Here is a 22,327-nt window from a genome sequence, read left to right on the forward strand (position 1 = left end):
ACTGGGGAGCTGAGCCTGGTGGCTTGGAAGCTAGCAAGAGAATCAGGAGTTCAAGGTCATCCTAAGATACATAGCTAATTTGATCGGACGAAACACGAAGCACCAAAGCTCTACACACCCACGTACACACACAAACACACACACACACCAAATATTGGGACTGTGGCTCAGTGATAAACGGGGCTCTGGTTCTGTCCCCAGTGCTGCAATAGATAATAGATAACTACATATCCAACTATATTTTATGCTTCCTTAAAACAACGTGGTTTTGTGCAACCCGATATTCTGTTCCTATTAATTAATGGTGTTAATGGGGGACGGGGTGCACATGCCTGACTGGGGAGAACAGAGAAGCTGGGACTCAAAGGGAGCCTCTGGCCAGCCTTGAAGCCAGGTAGAAACAGACTGGGGTCTGGCATCAAGAGCTCACTCCAGAACCAGACTCCTGTGCTGGGATGCAGACAGACCCCAGGCAGGGCTAGAGGGCTCTGCTAGAGATGGGGCACCCTCAAGCCTTTGCTCAGTGGAAACCCCGGACTGATTTTTGCACAGCCATTTTCCTGCTACCATGGAAGTCTTTCTCAGCACTGCCCTTCAGCAGCCCTGCACATGAAAGGTAGAGGGTACCAGGGGTAGCTCCACAGAGGGGCATCTCATCAGGACCTCCCTACCCCTCATTACCCCCCCCCCCACACACACACACACTGGACCAGTTTCTCTCCCATGGCCTGCATGGAGTGCCTGCCCTTCCTGCACAGAACTCACAGTCCAGTCCCCTCACCCCCACCTCCTTTCCACAGGCTTGGGTGCCCTCGGAATGGACCCAGGAAAAAGCTTGGTGTGGCATACAATTATAGTCCCAGCACTCCAGAGCTTGAAGCAGGAGGATCATTGAGTTAAAAGGCCAGTCAGGGCTACACAATGATACCCTGTCTGTGAATAAATAAATAAATAAATAAATAAATAAATAAATAAATAAATAAATAAAACAAACTAGGAGACCCGGATAAGACGTCTGATGACATCATTTGGTGGGACATCCTTTCTGCCCGCTTTGATACCTCCTACTTAGCGCTACCTAGGCTCCCCACCCTCTGTGGAGCACGGTCTTTTGTGCCCCTTTCCCAGTAGCAGCACCCAGGGTCCTTGTTCAGTCGTTTATTCTCATTCAAGCTGGGAGAATCTAGACTCCTCCCGATGCTGCAGGCGACTGGTTTCTATGGGCGGCCACGGCCAACGCAGACACCCTAGCTGTGAGAGCCGCCTATCCTGCACTCGCGATAGCGCATAGTAGGGCAGAGGGTGGAGCGCGGTGGGACAGCGCCCCCTAGTGACCTTGACTGCGCAGCGATGGAATGGCCTGAGGGCTGGCTTAGCAAAGGACTTAACACTCAAAAGGACTGGGAGGCAGAACATCATTTTTGGAAAAAACAACTGTCGTCAGAGCCAGAAGGAACGTTATCCCTCAGGCCTTGGCTCGGCTGCTTGCTCCTCTGGGAAGTCTTCTTTGACTCCCCCAGTTCGGATCTGGCGATTCGGCTGGACTCCTATAAAACCGCGTGTCAGCCTGGGCCTGCCAAATCAGGCCGGGACTCTTCTCTGCCTGTGCCTCACCCCCACCTTCTTGCTCGCACCTACCATTTCATCTTATGATCTTTGTTACCCCCTTTTCCCAGCCTACACTCTGCCTTCACCCCATCCTGCCTGTGTGTGCCCGTTCCATGCCAGGCTTTCACACACTCACCTCCATTCAACTGCCTATGGTTTTGCAGGACCCCACCCTACTCCCAGCTCTCTGCCTGCTTCCCCCACATTCTGACTGGGCTCCTATCCCACCCCCTGACTGTTTCCTTATCCCATCCCACTCTAACTCCCCACCCCCGACCCTTGACTCTGCCAAGGAGTATCCCTATCGCCTCACAGATTTTATTTTGTCCAGCAGCTTTATTAAGATATAATCTACTTGGGGGTGGGGGTGGGGGTGGGGGAGGGGTGAGATAGCTAGGAGCTTAAGAGCACTGGCTGCTCTTTCAGAGATCCATTCAAAACCCAACACCCACAGCGCAGCTGTAACTCCATCAGTTCTAGGCCATCCACTGCCCTCTTCTGGTCTCTACAGGCACTGCACATACACGACCCACAGATACAGGCAGAACACCCATACACATAAAATAAAAATCAATACATCTGGGAGCTGGAGAGATGGCTCGGTAGTTAAGAGCATTAGATGCTCTCCCAGAGGACCTGAGTTCAATTCCCAGCAACCACACGGAGGCTCACAACCATCTGTAATGGGATCCAATGGCCTCTTCTGTTGTGTCTGAAGATAGTGACAGTGTACTCACATATTTTAAATAAATAAATCTAGAACAAGATAAGTTCACATTTTATTTTTTTTATTTTTTATTTATTTTATGAGGGCATCAGATCTCATTATAGATGGTTGGGAGCCACCATGTGGTTGCTGGGATTTGAACTCAGGACCTCTGGAAGAGCAGTCAGTGCTCTTAACCACTGAGCCATCTCTCCAGACCCACATTTTATTTTATTTTTTTTTTAAAGATTTATTTATTTATTATATATAAGTACACTGTAGCTGTCTTCAGATACACCAGAAGAGGGCATCGGATCTCTTTACAGATGGTTGTGAGCCACCATGTGGTTGCTGGGAATTGAACTCATGACCTCTGGAAGAGCAGTCAGGTGCTCTTAACCTCTGAGCCATCTCTCCAGCCCCCACATTTTATTTTTTTAAAGATGTATTTATTATATATAAATACACTGTAGCTGTCTTCAGACACACCAGAAGAGGGCATCAAATCCCATTATAGATGGTTGTGAGCCACCATGTGGTTGCTGGGATTTGAACTCACCACCTCTGGAAGAGCAGTCAGTGCTCTTAACCGCTGAGCCATCTCTCCAGCCCAAAAGATCACATTTTAAATGAGCTAATGCTCAGTGGTGATTTTACAGTTGAGCATCCATCACCATGGATTCTATTTTAGAATATTAAGGTCATTACAAAAGTATCTGTCCACCCTGGGCCATCACTCACTTGATACCACGTCCATCCCTCCTCTGTACACACACCCCCAGGTTGGGGAAATACTTCTTTTGCACACTAAGGTTTTTGCTGTGACACAGAACCTACCCTGAGGGAACTCAGAAGTCCAGTTGGGGGCCTGGCTTACTAGTAAGACATGCTCGCTGCACACGTCCAACACCCTGAGTCCCACAATCAACTCCCGAGGACTGTCCCCTGAAGTGGAAACTTAAGGGTTCTTGGAAAGTCAGTTGAGTCGGATAGTGTTTTGCTGGGCAAACACTCGAACATTTCGCTGAAGTGGACACAGATGTGAAAGGCTAAGGCAGGCTCATGAAGGAATGTTTCACTGACGCAGACACAGGAGAGAGGCACGTGAAAGGACACGTGATGAAGGATTCTTTGCTAACAGCCTGTGTTGGGCCACCTTACATTGTGTAGTTGAGCTGCATTTGTTACGCCATAGAGAGAAACGCACCGAAAAACCTCTGGCGGTGTGCTGCAATTTCTTGCCGCTTCCACAGCAGATTGGCAGAGTGATGTCAGCTGAGACAGACACAACTGCTCAGTCAAGATCCGTGGAGGACGTGTGATGTTCGGAGGGATAAATAGGACTTGACAGACAGTGACGGAGACAGAGCTTGGCTTGCTGGTACAGCTAGCTGTGCAACACTGGTGGGTCTCACGTCTTTGCTGATCTTTGCTTCCCTGACAGAGGCACAGCAGAGAACTTCTCCTGGCCTTCCTCATGGTTTTCTTCCTGGTCCCTCCTGCTGACTCAAACCAAGGCTGAGGCCTGTCTGTCTCTGCTAGGTCATGTTACAGGCTGTTGCTAACCCAACTCTACTGAACTGGACTGTTGGTGCATCCATGAAGTGTTTGCGAGTGGATCGAGCTGCTGACCTGTGAGCTGAACTGCTGATGCCCTGACAACACAGAGGGGAGTTGCTCCAAAGAACCTTTCTAAACAGGTCCATTTCCCCCGTATCCTTTCTTTCTCACTACCTTTGGTGGGTGGTGGGCAGAAGGGAGGTTAAAGCATTTAAGAACCATCGTTAAAAACAGGTGTTTGAAAAGTATTAGAGTTACAGTTCTCTGACCCCATGTGTGCACCATGACGCACACACACACACACACACACACACACACACACACAGGAGGAGAAAATACCACTGGAAGGCAGCACTTAATACCTGTCATTCATTCATTCATGAACAGGGTTCCGAGTGCTGGCTGATTCCTTTGTTGGGCTGCTATGAGGATGAACTGTAGGTTGGCCCCTGAGGGATATTTGTGGGAGGCACTGAGGTGAGAAGGATAATGAGTTAGACAAGGGTGGGAGCCCCTGCATGGGAGGAGACTGGGACCAGAGCCGTGATTAGGAAACATGAGGCATCAAACGGAATCACTGGAGGAACCAGCAAGAGGGGATGCAAGTCCGGCCTGCAGCATTCCTTAGTCGCCTGGGTGTGATGAGGGTAGCGTTCATATAGGAGAAGGTCCTCATTCCTAGGTAATGTCTGATGAAATACCTGGGGTCAAAGGTCACGAGATGACATCAAGCGATTCTTAAAATGGATATCTCTCCATCTCCCTTAACCCCCACCTATCATAGGTGTAGAGGTAGAGAGAAAAGGGAAGAGAGAAAGATTTGGGGAACAACTCAAAGATCGTATTATGTAGCTTAAATCCAAAGGTCCACAGAGATATTTGTCTCTTGTTTCTGAGGCAGGGTCTTCAGCAGCCTGGGCTGGCCTCAGCCTTGCTGGTCCTCCTGCTCCTCCTTCCTGAGTGCCGGGATTATGGGCACGCACCCCACACCCCACTAGCTGAGTGTGGATAAGTATACGTATAGAGGGAGAAAGCACGAGAGGGGACACAGAGAGCTTAGGAACAGTGAATCCAGGGTTCAGGGGTGACTCGGTGCTTCACTGCTTATCTAGAGTCCTCAGTGAGGTCTGGGCACGTGGCTTTGCAGCAGAGCTCACTCGTGCGACTCCAATTTGAATTGATGAGAGGAGACAAGAGACTGAGGCTTGCTGGCTTCCAGCCTAGCCTGGAAAACATAAGCCCCGGGTTCAGGGAGAGACCTTGCCTCAAAAGAGATCACCCAGCACCCTCTTCTGGCTTCTGTGGTTTGTGGCATGCATGCATACACACACACACACACACACACACACACACACACACACACACACACACAAACACATACACATACACTATATATGTATATGTATATATGTATATATAATTTATAAAATTCGTATAAATGAAAGGAAAAGGGGGCTGGGGATTTAGCTCAGTGGTAGAGCGCTTACCTAGGAAGCGCAAGGCCCTGGGTTCGGTCCCCAGCTCCGAAAAAATGAACCAAAAAAAAAAAAAAAAAAAAAAAGAAAGGAAAAGAAAAAAAGGCAAAACAAGGGGAAATGACAACAAAAATAACAAAAATTTTAGCAAAACAAACAAAAACAAAAACAGGGGCTGGAGAGATGGCTCAGTGGTTAAGAGTACTGGCTGCGGGCTGGAGAGATGGCTCAGCGGTTAAGAGCACTGATTGCTCTTCCAAAGGTCCTGAGTTCAATTCCCAGCAACCACAAGGTGGCTCACAACTATCTATGATGAGATCTGGGGTCATCTTCTGGCCTACAGGCACACATGCAGACAGAAAGCTGTATGATGTATACATAATAGATAAATAAATATTTGAAGAAAAAGAAACTTATTAAAAAAAAAAAGAGTACTGGCTGCTCTTCCAGAGGTCCTGAGTTCAGATCCCAGCAACCACATGGTGGCTCAAAAACAAAAACAAAGCAGAAACCACACACACACACACACACACACACACACACACACACACACACACACACACAGTTGCAATAGAGGGCACTGAAAACAGAATAAATTGATTTTAACAGAAACTTGGGGAAAAAATGTCAGCAGGACAGTAGTAAGTCCAGGGCTAAGCAGGATCTGCTGAGATCTGCCTGGGACAGGTGGCAGAGGGACATGTTTGTGGGGAAACAAGCGGATGGACATGGTCCCTCTCTGGGCATGTCGGCTCAGAGTGGCTCCAACCATGTCCCTGAAGGCCCAGGCGCGCAGGTGGCCAGGAGCACACACTTCCTCCTCTAGGAAGCTGGGTCAGAGAGGCTAGACTGGAGTGTGGGCATGCATCTCCCTCAGCCCACTCCTCGAGTGCTCCTCCCCACTTCTGTCCCTCCCCACCCCTCCCTTCCTTCCTTTCTTCTCTGAAACAGGGTCCCATACGGTTCAGGCTGGTCTCAAACCATGTGGCGAGGACTGACTTACCTTCCTGATCTCCCCACTTCTGCCTCTCTAGTGACGGGAACTTATGGGATGCTGAGGCTTGAACCCAAAACTTTGTGCATGCTAGGCAAGCACTCTACCAAGGTTTTGTTGGTTTGTTTTGGGTTTTTTTTGGGGGGGGGAGGGGAGGGTTGCTTTTTGTGAGACAATGTACTACTCTGTAGCCTGGGATATTACCGAACCCATGGGCATGTGACAATTGCTCCAACCGGAGCCAACTTCCATCCATGTCTGGGTGAGAAATCCAAGTGAAAAGCTCCTTTAAAAGGTTTGGGAAGCAGGTGAGAGTCCGGGATGGCTCTGCAGTAAGAGTGCAAGTTAGTTGCTCTTGCAGAGAGGGCCTGGGTTTGGTTCCCAGCATCCACATAACAGCTCCCAACCAACCCTAACTCCAGTTCTGGGAGATCTGGCGCCCTCTTCTGGCCTCTTCAGGCCTCAGGGATGCAAGAGGTGCACAGACGTAAATGCAGGCAAAACATTCATGCACATAAAGTAAAAAACAATCTTTAAATAAAAAACAAAAGGCCCTGTGGGTTGCAGCTGGTGGCTGCCACCTCCGGAGAATCTCCTGGATGAAAATGAATGTTGTCTTTGGGTGACATAGCCGAGTGATTCGTGTCAGCACTGGCCACCGTCAGCCCCACTGTGTTTTTCAGGTACAAAGTAGCTTTACAGTTGAAACCACTGCCATCTGCTTCCCCAAATCTACCTAAGCCATCTGTGAAGCAACCATTCTCTGGAGACTGAGCAATCAGAAAGGGTTACTAAATCCTAGAAGAGACACCAGGGTTGCTGGGAGAGAGCTGCAATGGCATTTGAGGGGTTTGGAGCAGGATCAATACATAAGGAGTCCAATATTTCTATTTCTAATTACTCTGTGTGTGTGTGTGTGTGTGTATGTGTGTGTGTGTGTGTGTGTGTGTGTGTGTGTGTGTGTGTGTGTTTGCATGTAAGTGCAGGCGCCCTTAGAGGCCACATGCGTCAAATCCCTGGAGGAGGAATTTTGGGTTCTTTAAACACGCAGTTATGTGACTACATTTTGTTTCAGTCCCAGCTGTGGCGGCTGCTTCAGATCGTCCACAGCAGCTGACTATGATTTGTCTCATGCTCTGGCAAGGGCACGATTTTGCCAGCTGAAGATAATTTATGTTTGGGATTCTGGGAACTCTGGAGAGGGTGGAGAAAACGCCAGCGCCCGGGAGGCTGCACCGGCTGCTGCTGCTGTTGCCAGACGGCTGGATTGTTGGATTTCTGGATGAATTCCAGATTCAGTTGTATCACGTGACTGGTGTGATTTTTTTTTTCCTGGAAGCTATCTTGTGAAAGGATGTGTTACTGAGGCAGACACTTGAGAGGACACATGATGTTTGGAAAGAGTGTAAGTAGAACCCAACAGAGAGGGAACGACAGTCTTGCAGTGGTTCGCCTTGCAATGCTTTGCTGGTCTTTTTCTTATCGTGACTTCATAGAGAGTTCATGGCATTCCGGCCACTTTTTGCCACTTCCTTGGTTTCTCCTGGGTTAGACCACTGCTACTGACTTGTGTTTGCTGTTTGCTGATTGGACTGACTGATGATATCCTGATTGGAATCGCCCCAGAGAAACACTTCTAAACAGGTCGACATCCTCAGTGTCCTATCTTTCTCCCCTATCTTTGGTCAGTGGGCTAGAAGGGAGGTTAAAGCGTTTAAGAACCCTTATTAAAATATGTTTTGAAAAATCTAAACCTACAACTGGATTGCTGGGTTGCTGGATCACTGGTTGGAGAGACATCCTGGTGATGGAGATTGGACTTGCCCCAAAGAACTCGATGGCCCTAATCAGCAGGAAGTAGTCTAACGATATCGATGTCTCTCTTTCGTGTCTAGTGTTGGGGGGTTGGGAAGGTAAGGGTGGAGTAGGGCGGTAGGTAAAAGAACCCAATAGGTAGCCAGAAGCACAGTTACAGAAGAACTGGAGCTGGGGTTCCAGGCAATGTGATCAGCCTGACTTGGGTTCTGGGAGCCTAACTTGGGTCCTCTGCAGCAGCTATACATACTCCTGACTACTGAGCCATCTTCCCAGAGCCTTATTCATAAGCCTGGGGGAGTTTTGTTTGCTTGATGTGGGTATTTTACTGTCAAGTGCGTGCACATGCTTGCCTGGTATATACAAAGGCCAGCAGAGGACACTGGTTCCCCCAGAACTGAGGGTACAGATGGTTGTAGGCCACCATGTGGGTGCTGGGAACTGAACTTGGATCCTCTGGAAGAGCAGCCGGTGCCTGTAACCACCAAGCCATCTCTCCAGCCCTCCTTTTTAAACTGGATGATGATGTATGGCAGTAGCAAGGTAAGATCTCATAGTCTTCATGTTTCCCGTGTGTTTCTCCTTGGCACGATGAATATCTGACAGAATAACTAAGGGGGAGGGGACTTGAAGGAGCGCGAGCCAGCCTGGGGGAGAAGGCATGGTGGCCGATCTCAAGGAGAGACTTGAATGCTGGTTCTGAGAGGCTCACCTCCATTTTATTCCATCTGGGACCCCTCTGTATGGAATGTGGTACCATTCATATTTAGGGTCATTTTGACTGAATTAACCTTATTACAGTAAGCCCAAAGGCTTGATTCTAAATCCCATGAAGGGCCAGTGAGATGGCTCAGGTAAAAGGTGCTTTCAGCCAAACTGGATGATGTGAGTTCAACCCCTGGGGACCATGACCTAAGCAGTGGTGGGAAGGGGAGAAACAACTCCTTAAGTTGTCCTCTGATCAACAACACACACACACACAGACACACACACACACAGAGACACACACACACATACACATACACACACATGCACACATAGACACACACACACATACACACAGAGACACACACAAAGACACATACACACAGAGACACATACACATACACAGAGAGAGAGACACACACACACATACACATACACACACAAACACATACACACATAGACACACACACACAGACAGACACACACACATACACATACACACATGGGCACACACATACACAGAGACACACACAAAGACACACACAGACACACACACACATACACATACAGAGACACACACATACACACATACACACAGAGACACATACATACACACACATATACATATACACATACACACATAGACACACACATACACAGAGACACACACAGACACATACACACACACACACACACACACACACACCACTTTGAAAGTTTTAATCCCACTAAACTGACAAGACTAAACATTACATGAATCAGGGCTTTATTTATTCTCCTAAGGTAGGGTCTCTCTGTGTAGCTCTGGCTGAACCTAGTAATCACTGTATAGCCCAGTGTGGCCTCTAACTTTTGGCAGGTGCTCTGCCTCGGTGACTCGATGACAGAATTGCAGATGTGTGCCATCACACTCAGTTTGAACAACACTTTTCTTGAATCTGGCAGCTTAGGCTACTTGGTCACCTGGGCACCCTCAAACCCTAGCTTTCTGTAGCATGGCCAGGCTGGGTGGGGCTGCCTATTGGTCAATTATTATCTGCTCACTTTGCCCCTGTTGTGTCCCAGAGGTGGGTTTCCTGGGACAAAGTGTAGTCCCTTAGTGTCGCATGCTGTACTCCTTTCTTCCTTTCCTTCTTTTTTTTCTTTTTTTCTTTTTTTTTGAGTATCACAAAAGTTTAGCAAAAAGTTTCATATGCAAATGTACATGGGCTGGAGAGATGGCTCAGCAGTTAAGAGCACTGACTGCTCTCCCAGAGGTCCTGAGTTCAAATCCCAGCAACCACATGGTGGCTCACAACCATCTGTAATGAGATCTGATGCCCTCTTCTGGTGTGCCTGAAGACAGCAACAGTGTACTCATATACATAAAATAAATGAATAAATCTTTAAAAAATAGATTAAAAAAAAGAAAAAGAAAATGTACACAACCTAATTCTACATCACAATCCAGCACGCCTTTGGGGAGGGATGTGGACACACTGTGGAACACTGATTAGGCTCTTTCCAAGGCTTCTAACATGACGATGCTGTTTCCTCGGATGACCACCACCCCACTGTTGTTCTGTTGCCCACTGTTTCCCATCTCCACACACTCATCAACCACAAGGTTCATAAAGGGATCAAAGCCCCGCAGTACTCCTCGTACACGCCTGCCGCCGTCTAACTTCAATGACAACTTCCCGTCCATAACCTTTCTCCGTTCGGGAGGGTGGCCTTCGCTCATGGCGGCTCCTCAGTGAGCTCAGCACAACGGCAAAGGAGTTGCATGCTGTATTCTTTCCAGGGTTCATTTCTATCCGAAGTTTCAGGCATTGGCTGTGTGGCGGGGATCTTAAAGTTTATCCCTAGCAGCCAGCCAGTTACAGCCACCCAGGTTTGTAATTCCAGCACAGAGGAGGCTAAACGGGAGAATTTCTGTGTGTTTGGGGCCAGCTTGAGTTACTATGTATTGAGTTACAAGTCGGCCTGTACTACAGAGTGAGATCTAGTCGTAAATAGAGGTCTAGAGGGGCTGGAGGGGCAGCTCAGGGGTTAAGAGCATTTGTTGCTCTTGAAGAGGACCATGGTTTGATTCTTAGCACCCACTCAGGGGCTGACAACCACCTGTCTGTCCGTGTGTGTGTCTGTACACCACAAAATGGCACTGGATCCCATAAGACTCCATACAGTTATAAACAATTGTGAGCAAATCTACATTACAGTTCTCTAGAGTCACAGAACCTATAGAACAACTCTCTCCATATATATACATATATATGTATGCATGCATACATATACATATATGGAATTTGTTGAAATGGCTTACAGGCTGCAGTCCAACTAGTTCAACAATGGCTAGCTGTGAACAGAACGCCCAAGAGTCTAGTCATTGCTCAGTCTCACAAGGTTGGGTGTTTCAGCTGGGCTTCTGTATATGCTGGAACCCCGAAATGGTAGGCTATGTGGGCGCTGGGAATTGACATCTGGAAGACCCACAGACCTATGCACATAACTGAAAATTAAAGGCTGTATCTGTGTGTCTATCCTGACAGGGAAGAGCCAGCTTGTGCTGGCTTTACTTGCTGACACATGCAGCTCGCTTTGACGTGAGCCAGTGTGAATGGGTTTCTGCTTCTCACAGCTGAGTACATCCAGAAAAGAAAAAAGACATTCTCTCTAGCCTCTGAGTCACGAATCCAATGTGGAAATAACAAACAGCAGTGTAATCTCACTTTAACTGTATGAGGTCACCTTAGCTCGGGGTCAGGCAGAGTCTGCCGAGTTTTTGATCGTTCTCTGCCAATGCATCCGCACCCTTTGGCCCAGGAATCCCACCTCTGGGACACACCAGGATGTGCATGGGGGCGTTATTTATAATGGGAGGAAATTGGGGACGGCCTCAATGTCTGGCAACGCTGCCCTGTTGAGTAAACAGAGAGCAAACGTTGGAGATTGTGTTTATACAGAGACGTTTTAAGCGGGGAAAAGCTTACATTTTAAGAAGGGGGAAAATGTAGGGCTGTATAAACAATTTGATCATGTAGTTATGTAAAAACACACATATACGAGCATAAGAGGGTCACATAGAAAAGAATGAACTGAAGGATACTAAAATATTCAAAATACTAAGGAAGCAGTGGTGTAGGCTGGGGAGCCATCAGGCCTTTCATCTTTCTTTCCTTCTGTCTTTTCTTACCCCCTCGCCCCCTTCTTTCTGAGACAGCACTTTTTTGTAACCCAGGCTAGACCCAAAATTAATATGTAGCCTAGGCTAGATTTGAACTCATGGCCCTCCTGTTTCAGCCTCCCAAGTGTAGAAACCTCAAGCATACACTGGCATGACCCACAGTTTTCTGTAATTTTCCAAACAACGAATACCCTGTACTTTATTTTACTCTCCGAGTGTCGAGGATTAAACCCAAGGTTTGTGAACGCTAGGCAAGCACACCACCGCCAAGTTACAAACCCTTCCTTTTCTCTGGTTTTCTTTTTCCTTCTCTGTGGGTTTTATGGGGATGTGCATGTATATGTAGGTGTACTCATGTCCGGGGACATGCATGTACACATGTATGTGTAGACAGGACAGTGCTGGGTGTCATTCCTCAGGAGCCATCCATCTTGCTTGTTTTTCTTTTTTTTTACATTGTGTGTGTGTGTGTGTGTGTGTGTGTGTGTGTGAATGCATGTGTATGTGTGAATGTGAGTGTATGGGGGAAGGGAGCATTGTGTTTCACAGGGGCACATGTGGAGGTCACAGAGTAACCTGCAGGGGAGTCTGTCTCTTGTTCTGTCATGTGGATGTCAGGAATCAAACTCAGATTAGTAGACTTGGAAGCAGGTGCCTTAGCCAGCTAAGCCAGCTCTCTGGCCCCACCCTGATTTGTTGTTGAGACAAGGGTCTCCTCCCCACCCCACCCCCGACTGGAACTCTTCACTTAGGCAAGGCTGGCAGCCCCAGAGTTGCACTGGTCCCCTCAGCACAGGGTTATAATGGGCCACTGAAGCCCAGACTCAGTGCACAGCAGAGCCTCGAGCTCTCTCCAGATCCTATTTTCTATTTTTTTAAATAATTTATTTCATGCACATTGGTGTTCTGCCTGCACATATGCCTGTGTGAGGGTGTCAGATCCCCATGGAACTGGAATTACAGACAGTTGTGAGTTTCTTATGTAGGTGCTGAGAATTGAACCTAGGTCGTCTAGAAGATCAGCCAGTGCTCCTAACCACTGGGCCATCTCTCCAGTCCCCTATTTTCAATATTTAAAACTTACATCATAAAAACTTCCAAACAAAAGCCACATCGTGGTGGTACATATCTTTAATCCCAGCACTTGTGAGGCAGAGGCAGGCAGATCTCTGAGTCTGGTCTACAGAGCAAGTTCTGGGACAGCCAAGTCTATACAGAGAATGTCAAAAAAACAAAACAAAACAAAATTCCAAACAAACTATAAATATATACATACTCTTTTCCCAACCTCAATTCAAGAACCATCAATATTTTACCATCTTCCAGGCCCTTCTCTTATTTTTTCTAGATGGTGGTACCTTGCTCAAGCTGGCCTAGAACTCGTGGGCATCCTGCCTTGGCCTCCTCTCTATATGTCTGCTACATCTTTGAATATGTGTGCACGTGTGTGCATCTGATATCCAAGCGTTCTTTTTTGTTTGTTTGCTTTTGTTTTTTTCAAGACAGGGTTTCTCTGTGCTGGGTTTAGAGCCACGAGCTACCATATCAGTTAGGCTGCAGTATACAGCACAGCAGTGGAGACAAGAGAGACTCTGCCTTGGCAAGATGGAAAGCCAGAGCCAACTCCTGAAAGTTGTGCTCTAACCACCAGCGCACACAAGAACCGTGGCAGATACACGTGCCAACTGACACTCAAGAATAAATAGACACTGTTTGTTTGTTCGTTTGTTTGTTTGTTTGTTTGTTTGGAGACAGGGTTTCTCAGTGCAGCCCTGGATGTCCTGGAGGTCTGTCTGTAGACCAGACTGGCCTTGAACTCAAAGATCTGCCTGCCTCTGCCTCCCAAATGTTGGGTTGATAAGGCTGAAGATGTGGCTCCTCTTGCAAAAGATCCAGGTTCAGTTCCCAGCATCCACATGGTGGATCATAACCCTCTGTAACTCCAATTCCAGGGGATCTAATACCTTCTTCTGGCATGCAAGGCCATCTCTTGATCTCTTCTCTTCTCTTCTCTCTCTCTTCTCTCTCTCTCTCTCTCTCTCTCTCTCTCTCTCTCTCTCTCTCCCCCTCCCTCTCTCTCCCTCCCTCTCTCTCCCTCTCCCTCCCTCTCTCCCTTACCCCCTTTCTCTCCCCCCCCCCACCATCTATCTTAGAGTGATACTTGGGAGATCAAGCATGTAATGTACTTCTAAATGATCACTCATGGCCCACTCTCCTATTTCTATCTTTACATATAATGTATTTGTATATGAACTCACAGGCTCATATTTGAATGCTTAGTCACCATGAAGTGAAACCGTTTAAAAGGATTAGAAGGATGGGGAGTGTGGCTTTGTAAGAGTAGGTATGGCCTTGTTGCAGGAAGTGTGTCATGGTGGGGAGGGTTTAAGGCTTCGAAAGCCCACACCAGGCCCAACCTCTCTGCTTGTGAATCAGAATTTAGTCTTTAACCCTCTGAAACAGGAAGCAAATGCTTTTTTTTTTTTGAGTAAGAGTTGTCCTGTCTCCTCACAGCCATAGAACACTGACTAAGATACAAGGACTGGCTAGAGACAAATCTGAGCACTCAGGGAGCCAAAGAAGAATACTTGAGAGTCTAAGCAGCCTGGACTCAAGAAAACAAAACAAAAATAAATGAATAAATAAAACAGAGAGAAAGAGGAGGGACGGGGGAGGGAGGGGAGAAGGACATGTTCCCTTGCATAACCACGAATTCAAACAAAACTGGAAAGAAGGTTTTAGTATTATCTAAGAGCCTGTCCTGGTTGCCTCAGAAACAAACTCACAATTATTTGGTTTGAATTTGGATTTATACAGGGTACACTCATGTTGGGTTCTGATTTTTTTTTTCTTTTTTTCTTTTTTTCAGAGCTGGGGACCGAACCCAGGGCCTTGCGCTTGCTAGGCAAGCGCTCTACCACTGAGCTAAATCCCCAACCCCTGGGTTCTGATTTTTATCATCCATTTAAAACTTATTACGTCTCTGTGTGTGTGTGTGTGTGTGTGTGTGTGTGTATGTGTATTCCATGTCACAGCCTAACTTGTGAGAGTTGACTCTCTCCTTCAAGCTAGTGGGGTCCCTGGGTTTGAACTCCCAATGTTAGGCTTGGTAACAAGTGCCTTAACCCTGTAAGTCATCTGGTAGGCTGTGCATTTTTTCATTCTGCTATATATTAACTTGTGTGTGTGTGTGTGTGTGTGTGTGTGTGTGTGTGTGTGTATGCACGCATGCACACACACTTATTCTCCATTTTCCAGGAATTCTGCGTTGCCTCACAAAGCATCATCACTGTCCTCTTAAACTGTCCCCATTTATAGTCAGATATGTTTGGGTTGGTTTTTCACATCTCTGCAGTTAGATTTTTATATTCCTTATCTGAATTCCAAAAACTGGAGACCATGTGGCAGCTCATGCCTTTGATCCCAACATTCTTTTTTTTTTTTTTTTTTTTTTTTTTGGTTCTTTTTTTTGGAGCTGGGGACCGAACCCAGGGCCTTGCGCTTCCTAGGTAAGCGCTCTACCACTGAGCTAAATCCCCAGCCCCTGATCCCAACATTCTTGAAGCAGGAGGATTAGTGTGAGTTCCAGGCACTTCTAGGCTGCAGAGTGAGACTTGTCTTAAAATCATCAAAGGGGCTGGAGATGGCTCAGCAGCTCTGCTCTTCCAGAGGTCCTGAGTTCAATTCCCAGCAACCACATGGTGGCTCACAACCATCTGTAATGGGATCCGATGCCCTCTTCTGGTGTGTCTGAAGACAGCGACAGTGTACTCACATAAAATAATTTAAAAATACTTTTCTTAATCATCGAAGAAAACAGAACCCAGCTCTAGGCCACAGGCCCTGGCTGCCTCTCTAGCTTGGGCCTTGTACTTTTTTTTTCTTTTTGGAGACAGGGTCTCTCTGTGTAGCCCTGGCTGTCCTGGAACTCACTCTGTAGACCAAGCTGGCCTTAAAATCAGAAATCCACCTGCCTCTGCCCCCTGAGTGCTGGGATTAGAGGTGTGCACCACCACTGCCTGGCCTGGGCCTCGTGCTTGCTAAACCTCATTTTCCTCATTTATACGGTAGAAAAAGATGAACTTGGCTGCGTGTGTGACTGCAACCCTGAGAGATGGGAAGGGCATCCAGAAAGCTCCAAGTCACGGCAGCCGTCCATCCGCCCTCTGTTCCAGTCTTCATTTATAGGCCTAAGGTGGAATCGTCAATCTGTCCAGGCACCCACTAAGTAGCCAGCCCTCTCGGCCCCTCCTTCTCCTCTGCCTTGACCAACTGATAGGAAGCCCAAGCAGATATGCGAATTGCTCTGACCTTGAAACTCCTGAGCCCCTTGCTTCCACATCTTCCCACCAGAATTACAGGTGTGACCTACCGCACCTATGTAAGTTGTTTGTTTGTTTGTTTGTATTTAGAGGGGAGCATTTTTTTTTTTTTTGGTTCTTTTTTTTTGGAGCTGGGGACCGAACCCAGGGCCTTGCGCTTCCTAGGCAAGCGCTCTACCACTGAGCTAAATCCGCTTCCTAGGCAAGCGCTAGCGCTCTACCACTGAGCTAAATCTGCTTCCTAGGCAAGCGCTCTACCACTGAGCTAAATCCCCAACCCCGAGGGGAGCATTTTTTAATTTTGTTTTATATACATGGTGTTTTTACGTGTGTCAGTGCACTGTGTTGTGCAGTGTCCACAGAGGCCAGAAGATGGCGATGTATCCTTTGAAGATGTTTGTGAGTCACCCTATGAGTGCTGGGGTCCTCTTCCAGCCGCCCTGCTTCAGTATGAGACAGCATCTTGGTGTCTGGCTCAGGTTGGCTGGGAACTTAGGTCGCCCAAGCTCACCTCAAACTTTCAGAAATCCTCCTGCCTCAGCCTTAGTATGGACACTGAAAGTCTGTGACAACACACAGCTCTTCGTTTATTTTATTTTATTTTTCTCACAAGGCTGAAGATGGTTCCCAGGACTATTGCTTTTTAGGCAAGCACTTTGCCACGCCCCGAGTCCCTCACTGGGGAATTCTAGGCAAAGGCTCTACTACTGAGCCACCCCCCCCCAAGTCACTCACTGGGGGATTCTAGGCAGGGGCTCTACCACTGAGCCACACCCCCAGCCCCTCACTGGGGGATTCTAGGCAGGGGCTCTACCACTGAGCCATGCCCCCAGCCCCTCACTGGGGGATTCTAGGCAGGGGTTCCACCACTGAGCCACGCCCCCAGCCCCTTACTGGGGGATTCTAGGCAGGGGCTCTACCACTGAGCCACGCCCCCAGCCCCTTACTGGGGGATTCTAGGCAGGGCTCTACAACTGGGCCACGCCCCCAGTCCCTCCCTGGGGGATTCTAGGCAGGGGCTCTACCACTGACCCACACCCTCAGCCCTCACTGTGGGATTCTAGGCATGGGGCTCTACCACTGAGCCACGCCCCCAGCCCCTTACTGGGGGATTCTAGGCAGGGGCTCTACCACTGAGCCACGCCCCCAGCCCCTCACTGGGGGATTTTAGGCAGGGGCTCTACCACTGAGCCACACCCCCAGCCCCTCACTGGGGGATTTTAGGCAGGGACTCTACCACTGAGCCACGCCTCCAGCTCCTCACTGGGGGATTCTGGGCAGGGGCTCTACCACTGAGCTACATCCCTAGTCTTTAAATTATTTGCTTTCTATCTTCAGTACCATTCAAACTTTTCTTCCTTTTTCAGACTGTGGGACCCAGGCCTGTCTGTCTTGTAGCTGTGCCCCTCAGTGCCTGGCTCCTGGTCTACATCGCAACCCCATCTTCTCTGAGATGCATTCCTATCCAGAGGGATTCCTGTCCAGCTACAGGGAATGAGGGCTTTTTTCCTAAACTTGACCACACCTTCTAATATCTCCAGTGGTAACCCAGAGGTTGCCAAGCACCTCGCTTTCTTACAGGAAGAAATCATTTCCTGAAATAACCGGGAAATTAGAAGCACTCGTAGCCAAGAAAGAATTGAAGACTGAACATTTTTACTTCTTGAACCTCATATACAGGTTCAAGAGAGTCCTGACAGGTAGCAAAAGACTTCTATTTTATATTTTAAGTGTGTGTGTGTGCGCGCGCGTGCGCGCGCGTACACGCCTTAGAGCAAGTATGAGGTCAGGGGACAACTTGCAGGAACATGTTCTCTCATTCCACCACGAGTGCAGGGCATCATTAACAATTCATCAGACTTGAGAGAAAGCTCACCGAGCCGCCTCGCTGTGCACCAAGACCTAAACATTACAGTACAAAAAAAGATGCGCTCTTGTTTGTTTACAACTTATGGAAAACTCACAATTTGAAGTTGGGTCTTTTGATTATGGGTTAATAAAACAGAACTTCATGTAAATAATTGTGAGAGCCCCCCTCCCCCCTCCCCCTCGTTCCCCTCCCCCGTCCCCCCGTTGTGGAGAGAAAGAGCCTGGGAGTGGGTGCAGTGAGAAAACTCAGAGATTCAGCCTATAAAGTGTCCCTCCCATAATGAGAACTAATGCCGAGCGGTGCAGGGAAACCCCATCCTCTCCTGGCAATGCCGGAGTTCGCCCGCCCACCGCCCAGACCTCCAAGAAACTGTCTGGAACATGCACTGGGATAAACACTGAGCAACCTGGGAACAGGCCAGCAAGGCCCTTCGTAACGGGAGCTTGGAGGCTGGGGCCTGAGAACAGTCTGCTTCCACGCTGGTGGGAGCACAGAGGTGGAGCGAAAGAACACGTCGCAAATATAGATCACACCAACTAACTGCCCCTGGCGTCCAAGCTTCCATACCAAAAAACCCATTCCCAGCCCTCAGGGGTCCTCCAGCGACCTCTTAATCCACTCCCCTTCCTCCAAGGTCACGGACACTGTGACCTCTTTTATTATTACATTCGTTGCTTTATTGGGGTGCGGGGTGGGAGGGAGGTGTGCGTCTGAGCACATAGAGTCACATTTCTCCTACTTCGGAAGTCCCAGGGATAGGGCTCGGGTCCTCGGGCACAGTGACAAGTGTCTTTTCTTGCTACCCCTCGCTCTGATTTCTGACAGCATAGACTGGTTGCTTCCGTTTGCATTTTATGTTTACAGAATCCGGAAGTACGTTTTCCCTGTTGGCTTTTTCAACACTGAAACCATCCAGGTTGTTGTGTGTTGCTCTGGGTTGTTCTCACTGTGGCACGGGGTTCAGTGAGACACACATGGACGCACACACACATGCACACACATGCACACGCACGCACACGCATGCACACGCACGCACACGCACGCACACGCACACGCACACGACACTGTATTCAATTTACATTCCCCTGGGGAGTGGAGGGAAGTCTTCGCTGGCTGGAAGCGGCTGGCATAAAGATCCTGAGGTGAGAACGTGCCTTGTAATTTAGATTCCCGTGGCTGGAGACAGGTGAGCACAGAGAGGAGTGTGGGAAGGTCAGAGGGACCCAAGGAACAGATGGCTGGGGCTTATGGCTACTTTGACTCTGACCATTGGTGAGATGGAGCCATGGGGGGGGGGTTTAAACAGAGAGGACTTGGTCCAAGTAGAATGTGAATATCTTCTAGCCTTACGGAGTACTTTCTTTTTTTGATATAGTCTCATGTAGCCTAGACTGGCCTCCCACTTGGTATGTAGCCAAGGATGGCCACATCGTGATTCTCCTGTTTCCACCTTCCAAGTGCTAGTATTACAGGGATGTGCCATTATGTGTCTATCAATCATCTATCCATCTATCCATCTATCTATCTATCCATCTATCTATCTATCTATCTATCTATCTATCTATCTATCTATCTATTGATGGATCTATTGATCTATCTACCTTCTATCTATGCACATCTTTGCTTCTTTCTTTTATTGTCAACTTTCTTTTCTAATCAGTTTTATTTATTGTGTATGTGAGTGTGTGTGTGTGTGTGTGTGTGTGTGTGTGTGTGTGTGTTTTCCACGGGTGTGCATCTGCCCATAGAGGCCAGAAGAAGGTGTCAGAGCTGGAGTTAGGGTGACAGGTGGAAGTGAGCACCTGATGTAAGTGATGTAAGTGTTGATGTCAGGTGCTCTGGGTGAACTGCATGCTGGTTAGTGTTTTGAGGCAGGGGGTTGTTTTTAGTCGATTTGACACTAACTAGAATCATTTGGGAAGATGGATCTTCAATTGAGATTAGATCCTCCATTAGATTAGCCTGAGGGAAAGTCTGTGGGGTTTTTTGCTTTTGCTTTTGTTGTTATTGACGACGACGACGACGACGACGACGACGAAGAAGAAGAAGAAGAAGAAGATGATGATGATGATGATGATGATGATGATGATGAAGATGCAGAAGAAGAAGCAGCAGCAGCAGAAGAAGAAGAAGCAGCAGAAGCAGCAGCAGCAGCAGCAGCAGCAGCAGCAGCAGCAGCAGCAGAAGAAGAAGAAGAAGAAGAAGAAGAAGAAGAAGAAGAAGAAGAAGAAGAAGAAGAAGAAGAAGAAGAAGAATGATTGTGTTGATTTGAATATGCTTGGCCCAAGGAGTAGCACTAATAGGAGGATAGGAGGCGTGGCTTTTCTGGAGGAAGTATGTCACTGTAGGGATGGACTTTGAGATCCTCCTCATAGCTGCCTGGAAGCCAGACTTCTCCTGCTGCCTTCAGAACAAGATGTCGAACTCTCAGCTCCTCCTGCACCATGCCTGCCTGGATGCTGCCATGCTCCCCTCCATGATGACACTGGACTGAACCTCAGAACCTGTAAGCCAGCCCCAATTAAATGTTGTTCTTTATAAGAGTTGCCTTGGTCATGGTGTCTGTTCACAGCAATGGAAACTCTAAGACAACGGTTGATGTGGGAGGGACTGGCCCACTAGAGGTGGTGTGGAGTAGGTGGTCCTGAGGTTAATAAGAAACAGGCTGAGCAAGCCAGGAAGAGCAAGCCAGGAAGAAGCATCCCTCCATGTCCTCTTCTTCTTTTTTTTTTTTTAAAGACTTATGTATTTATTATATTCTAAGTACATTGTCGCTGTCTTCAGACACACCAGAAGAGGGCATCAGATCCCATTACAGATGGTTGTGAGCCACCATGTGGTTGCTGAGATTTGAACTCAGGACCTCTGCAAGAGCAGCCAGTGCTCTTAATCACTGAGCCATCTCTCCAGCCCTCCATGTCCTCTTCTTCAATTCCTACCTCCAGGTTCCTGCTTGAGCTTTTGCCCTGACCTCCGGCAATAATGGACTGTAATCAGGATAGGCAAGCCAACTAAATCCTTTCCTCCCCTAGTTCCCTTCAGCCAGGAAGTTATGCTGCAGGAAGCAAGCTAGAGCAAGCGGTAGTCACAACTGAGCCACCTCCCCCTCCCTTCTGCTTTTATGTCCTACACATTTCTTCTTCTTTTTTTTTTTTTTTTTTTGATTCTTTTTTTCAGAGCTGGGGACCGAACCCAGGGCCTTGCGCTTGCTAGGCAAGCGCTCTACCACTGAGCTAAATCCCCAACCCCCTACACATTTCTGAAATGGGGGACTGAAGCCATCTCCCAGACTCTGTAACCCAGGCTAGCCTTGAATCTATTATCTAGCCCAGACTGGTCTCCAACATATGGCAATCCTTCTGCCTCAGCCTCCCAAGCGCTGGGATTAAAGGCATGCACCACCACCACTTGGTTGATTTGGAGCTTCTAATTGTCCCATAGGGATGCTTGGCATGTGCCAACACCCGGTTTGTGTGATGCCCGGTATCAAGCACAGAGCTCCCCGCACACCGGGCAAACACTCTGTCTCTGAGCTACGTCTCTAGTCCTTTCAGCACCTTTGGGAAGATAGTCATCTGGGAGTCGTGGTGCGTGCCTTTAATTCCACCACAGGTCTACAGTCCTATAGGCAGAAGGGTCTCTGTGTGTTCAAGGCCATCCTGGGATACACAGCCTAAGTTCCAGGCTAGTTGTGATTACACAGTGAGACTCTGTCTCCAAAAGGAGGGATAGGGGATGGGGTGGGGGATATACTGTGCTGGGGTTGGGATTCAGTGGCAGAGTGTTTGCTGCCCTAAGCTCCTGGGTTCAAGCCCAGCATGGAAAAAAGAATGTAGTTTCTAGGAACGAATTTGAAGTTATTTATAAAACCATAGTCCTCATCCAACAACCCGCTTTCACAGCCCACCAGGCAACAGCTGTGCACCGATTGAGAGTATTACCCAGCGGCTGGAGAGATGGCTCAGCAGTAAGAGCTTGCTTCTCTCCCAGATGACCTGAGTTTGAGTCCCAGGATCCATGTTAGGGCCACCGCCCACAACTGCCTGTAATAACTCCCGCTCTGGGGTTTCTGATGCCCTCTTCTGGCTTCCATGGGCACACGTGTG

The 22,327-nt window shown here is 48.1% G+C and overlaps 1 protein-coding gene and 1 long non-coding RNA gene across 2 annotated transcripts; one reads left to right on the plus strand and one right to left on the minus strand.

The window, feature by feature from the left end:
* Positions 1–2,969: 2,969 nt before the first annotated feature.
* LOC120099779 (uncharacterized) lies at positions 2,970–20,764 on the plus strand. The gene is made up of 3 exons (XR_005498960.2): positions 2,970–3,718; positions 3,857–4,014; positions 14,899–20,764. It is a non-coding gene; the product is annotated as an uncharacterized LOC120099779 (long non-coding RNA).
* Positions 10,066–10,586, minus strand: LOC120099778 (small nuclear ribonucleoprotein G-like). The gene has a single exon (XM_039100838.2). It carries the CDS (start codon positions 10,584–10,586, stop codon positions 10,356–10,358), a length of 231 nt encoding a protein of 76 aa, XP_038956766.1. The 3' UTR covers positions 10,066–10,355.
* Positions 20,765–22,327: the final 1,563 nt, after the last annotated feature.

This window comes from Rattus norvegicus, chromosome 1, assembly GCF_036323735.1.
Source record: "Rattus norvegicus strain BN/NHsdMcwi chromosome 1, GRCr8, whole genome shotgun sequence".
NCBI lineage: Eukaryota > Metazoa > Chordata > Mammalia > Rodentia > Muridae > Rattus > Rattus norvegicus.

What these genes read in the sequence shown, in the direction of transcription:
- LOC120099778 (XM_039100838.2), bottom strand. Translation starts at nt 10,586, where the DNA reads ATGAGCGAAGGCCACCCTCCCGAACGGAGAAAGGTTATGGACGGGAAG.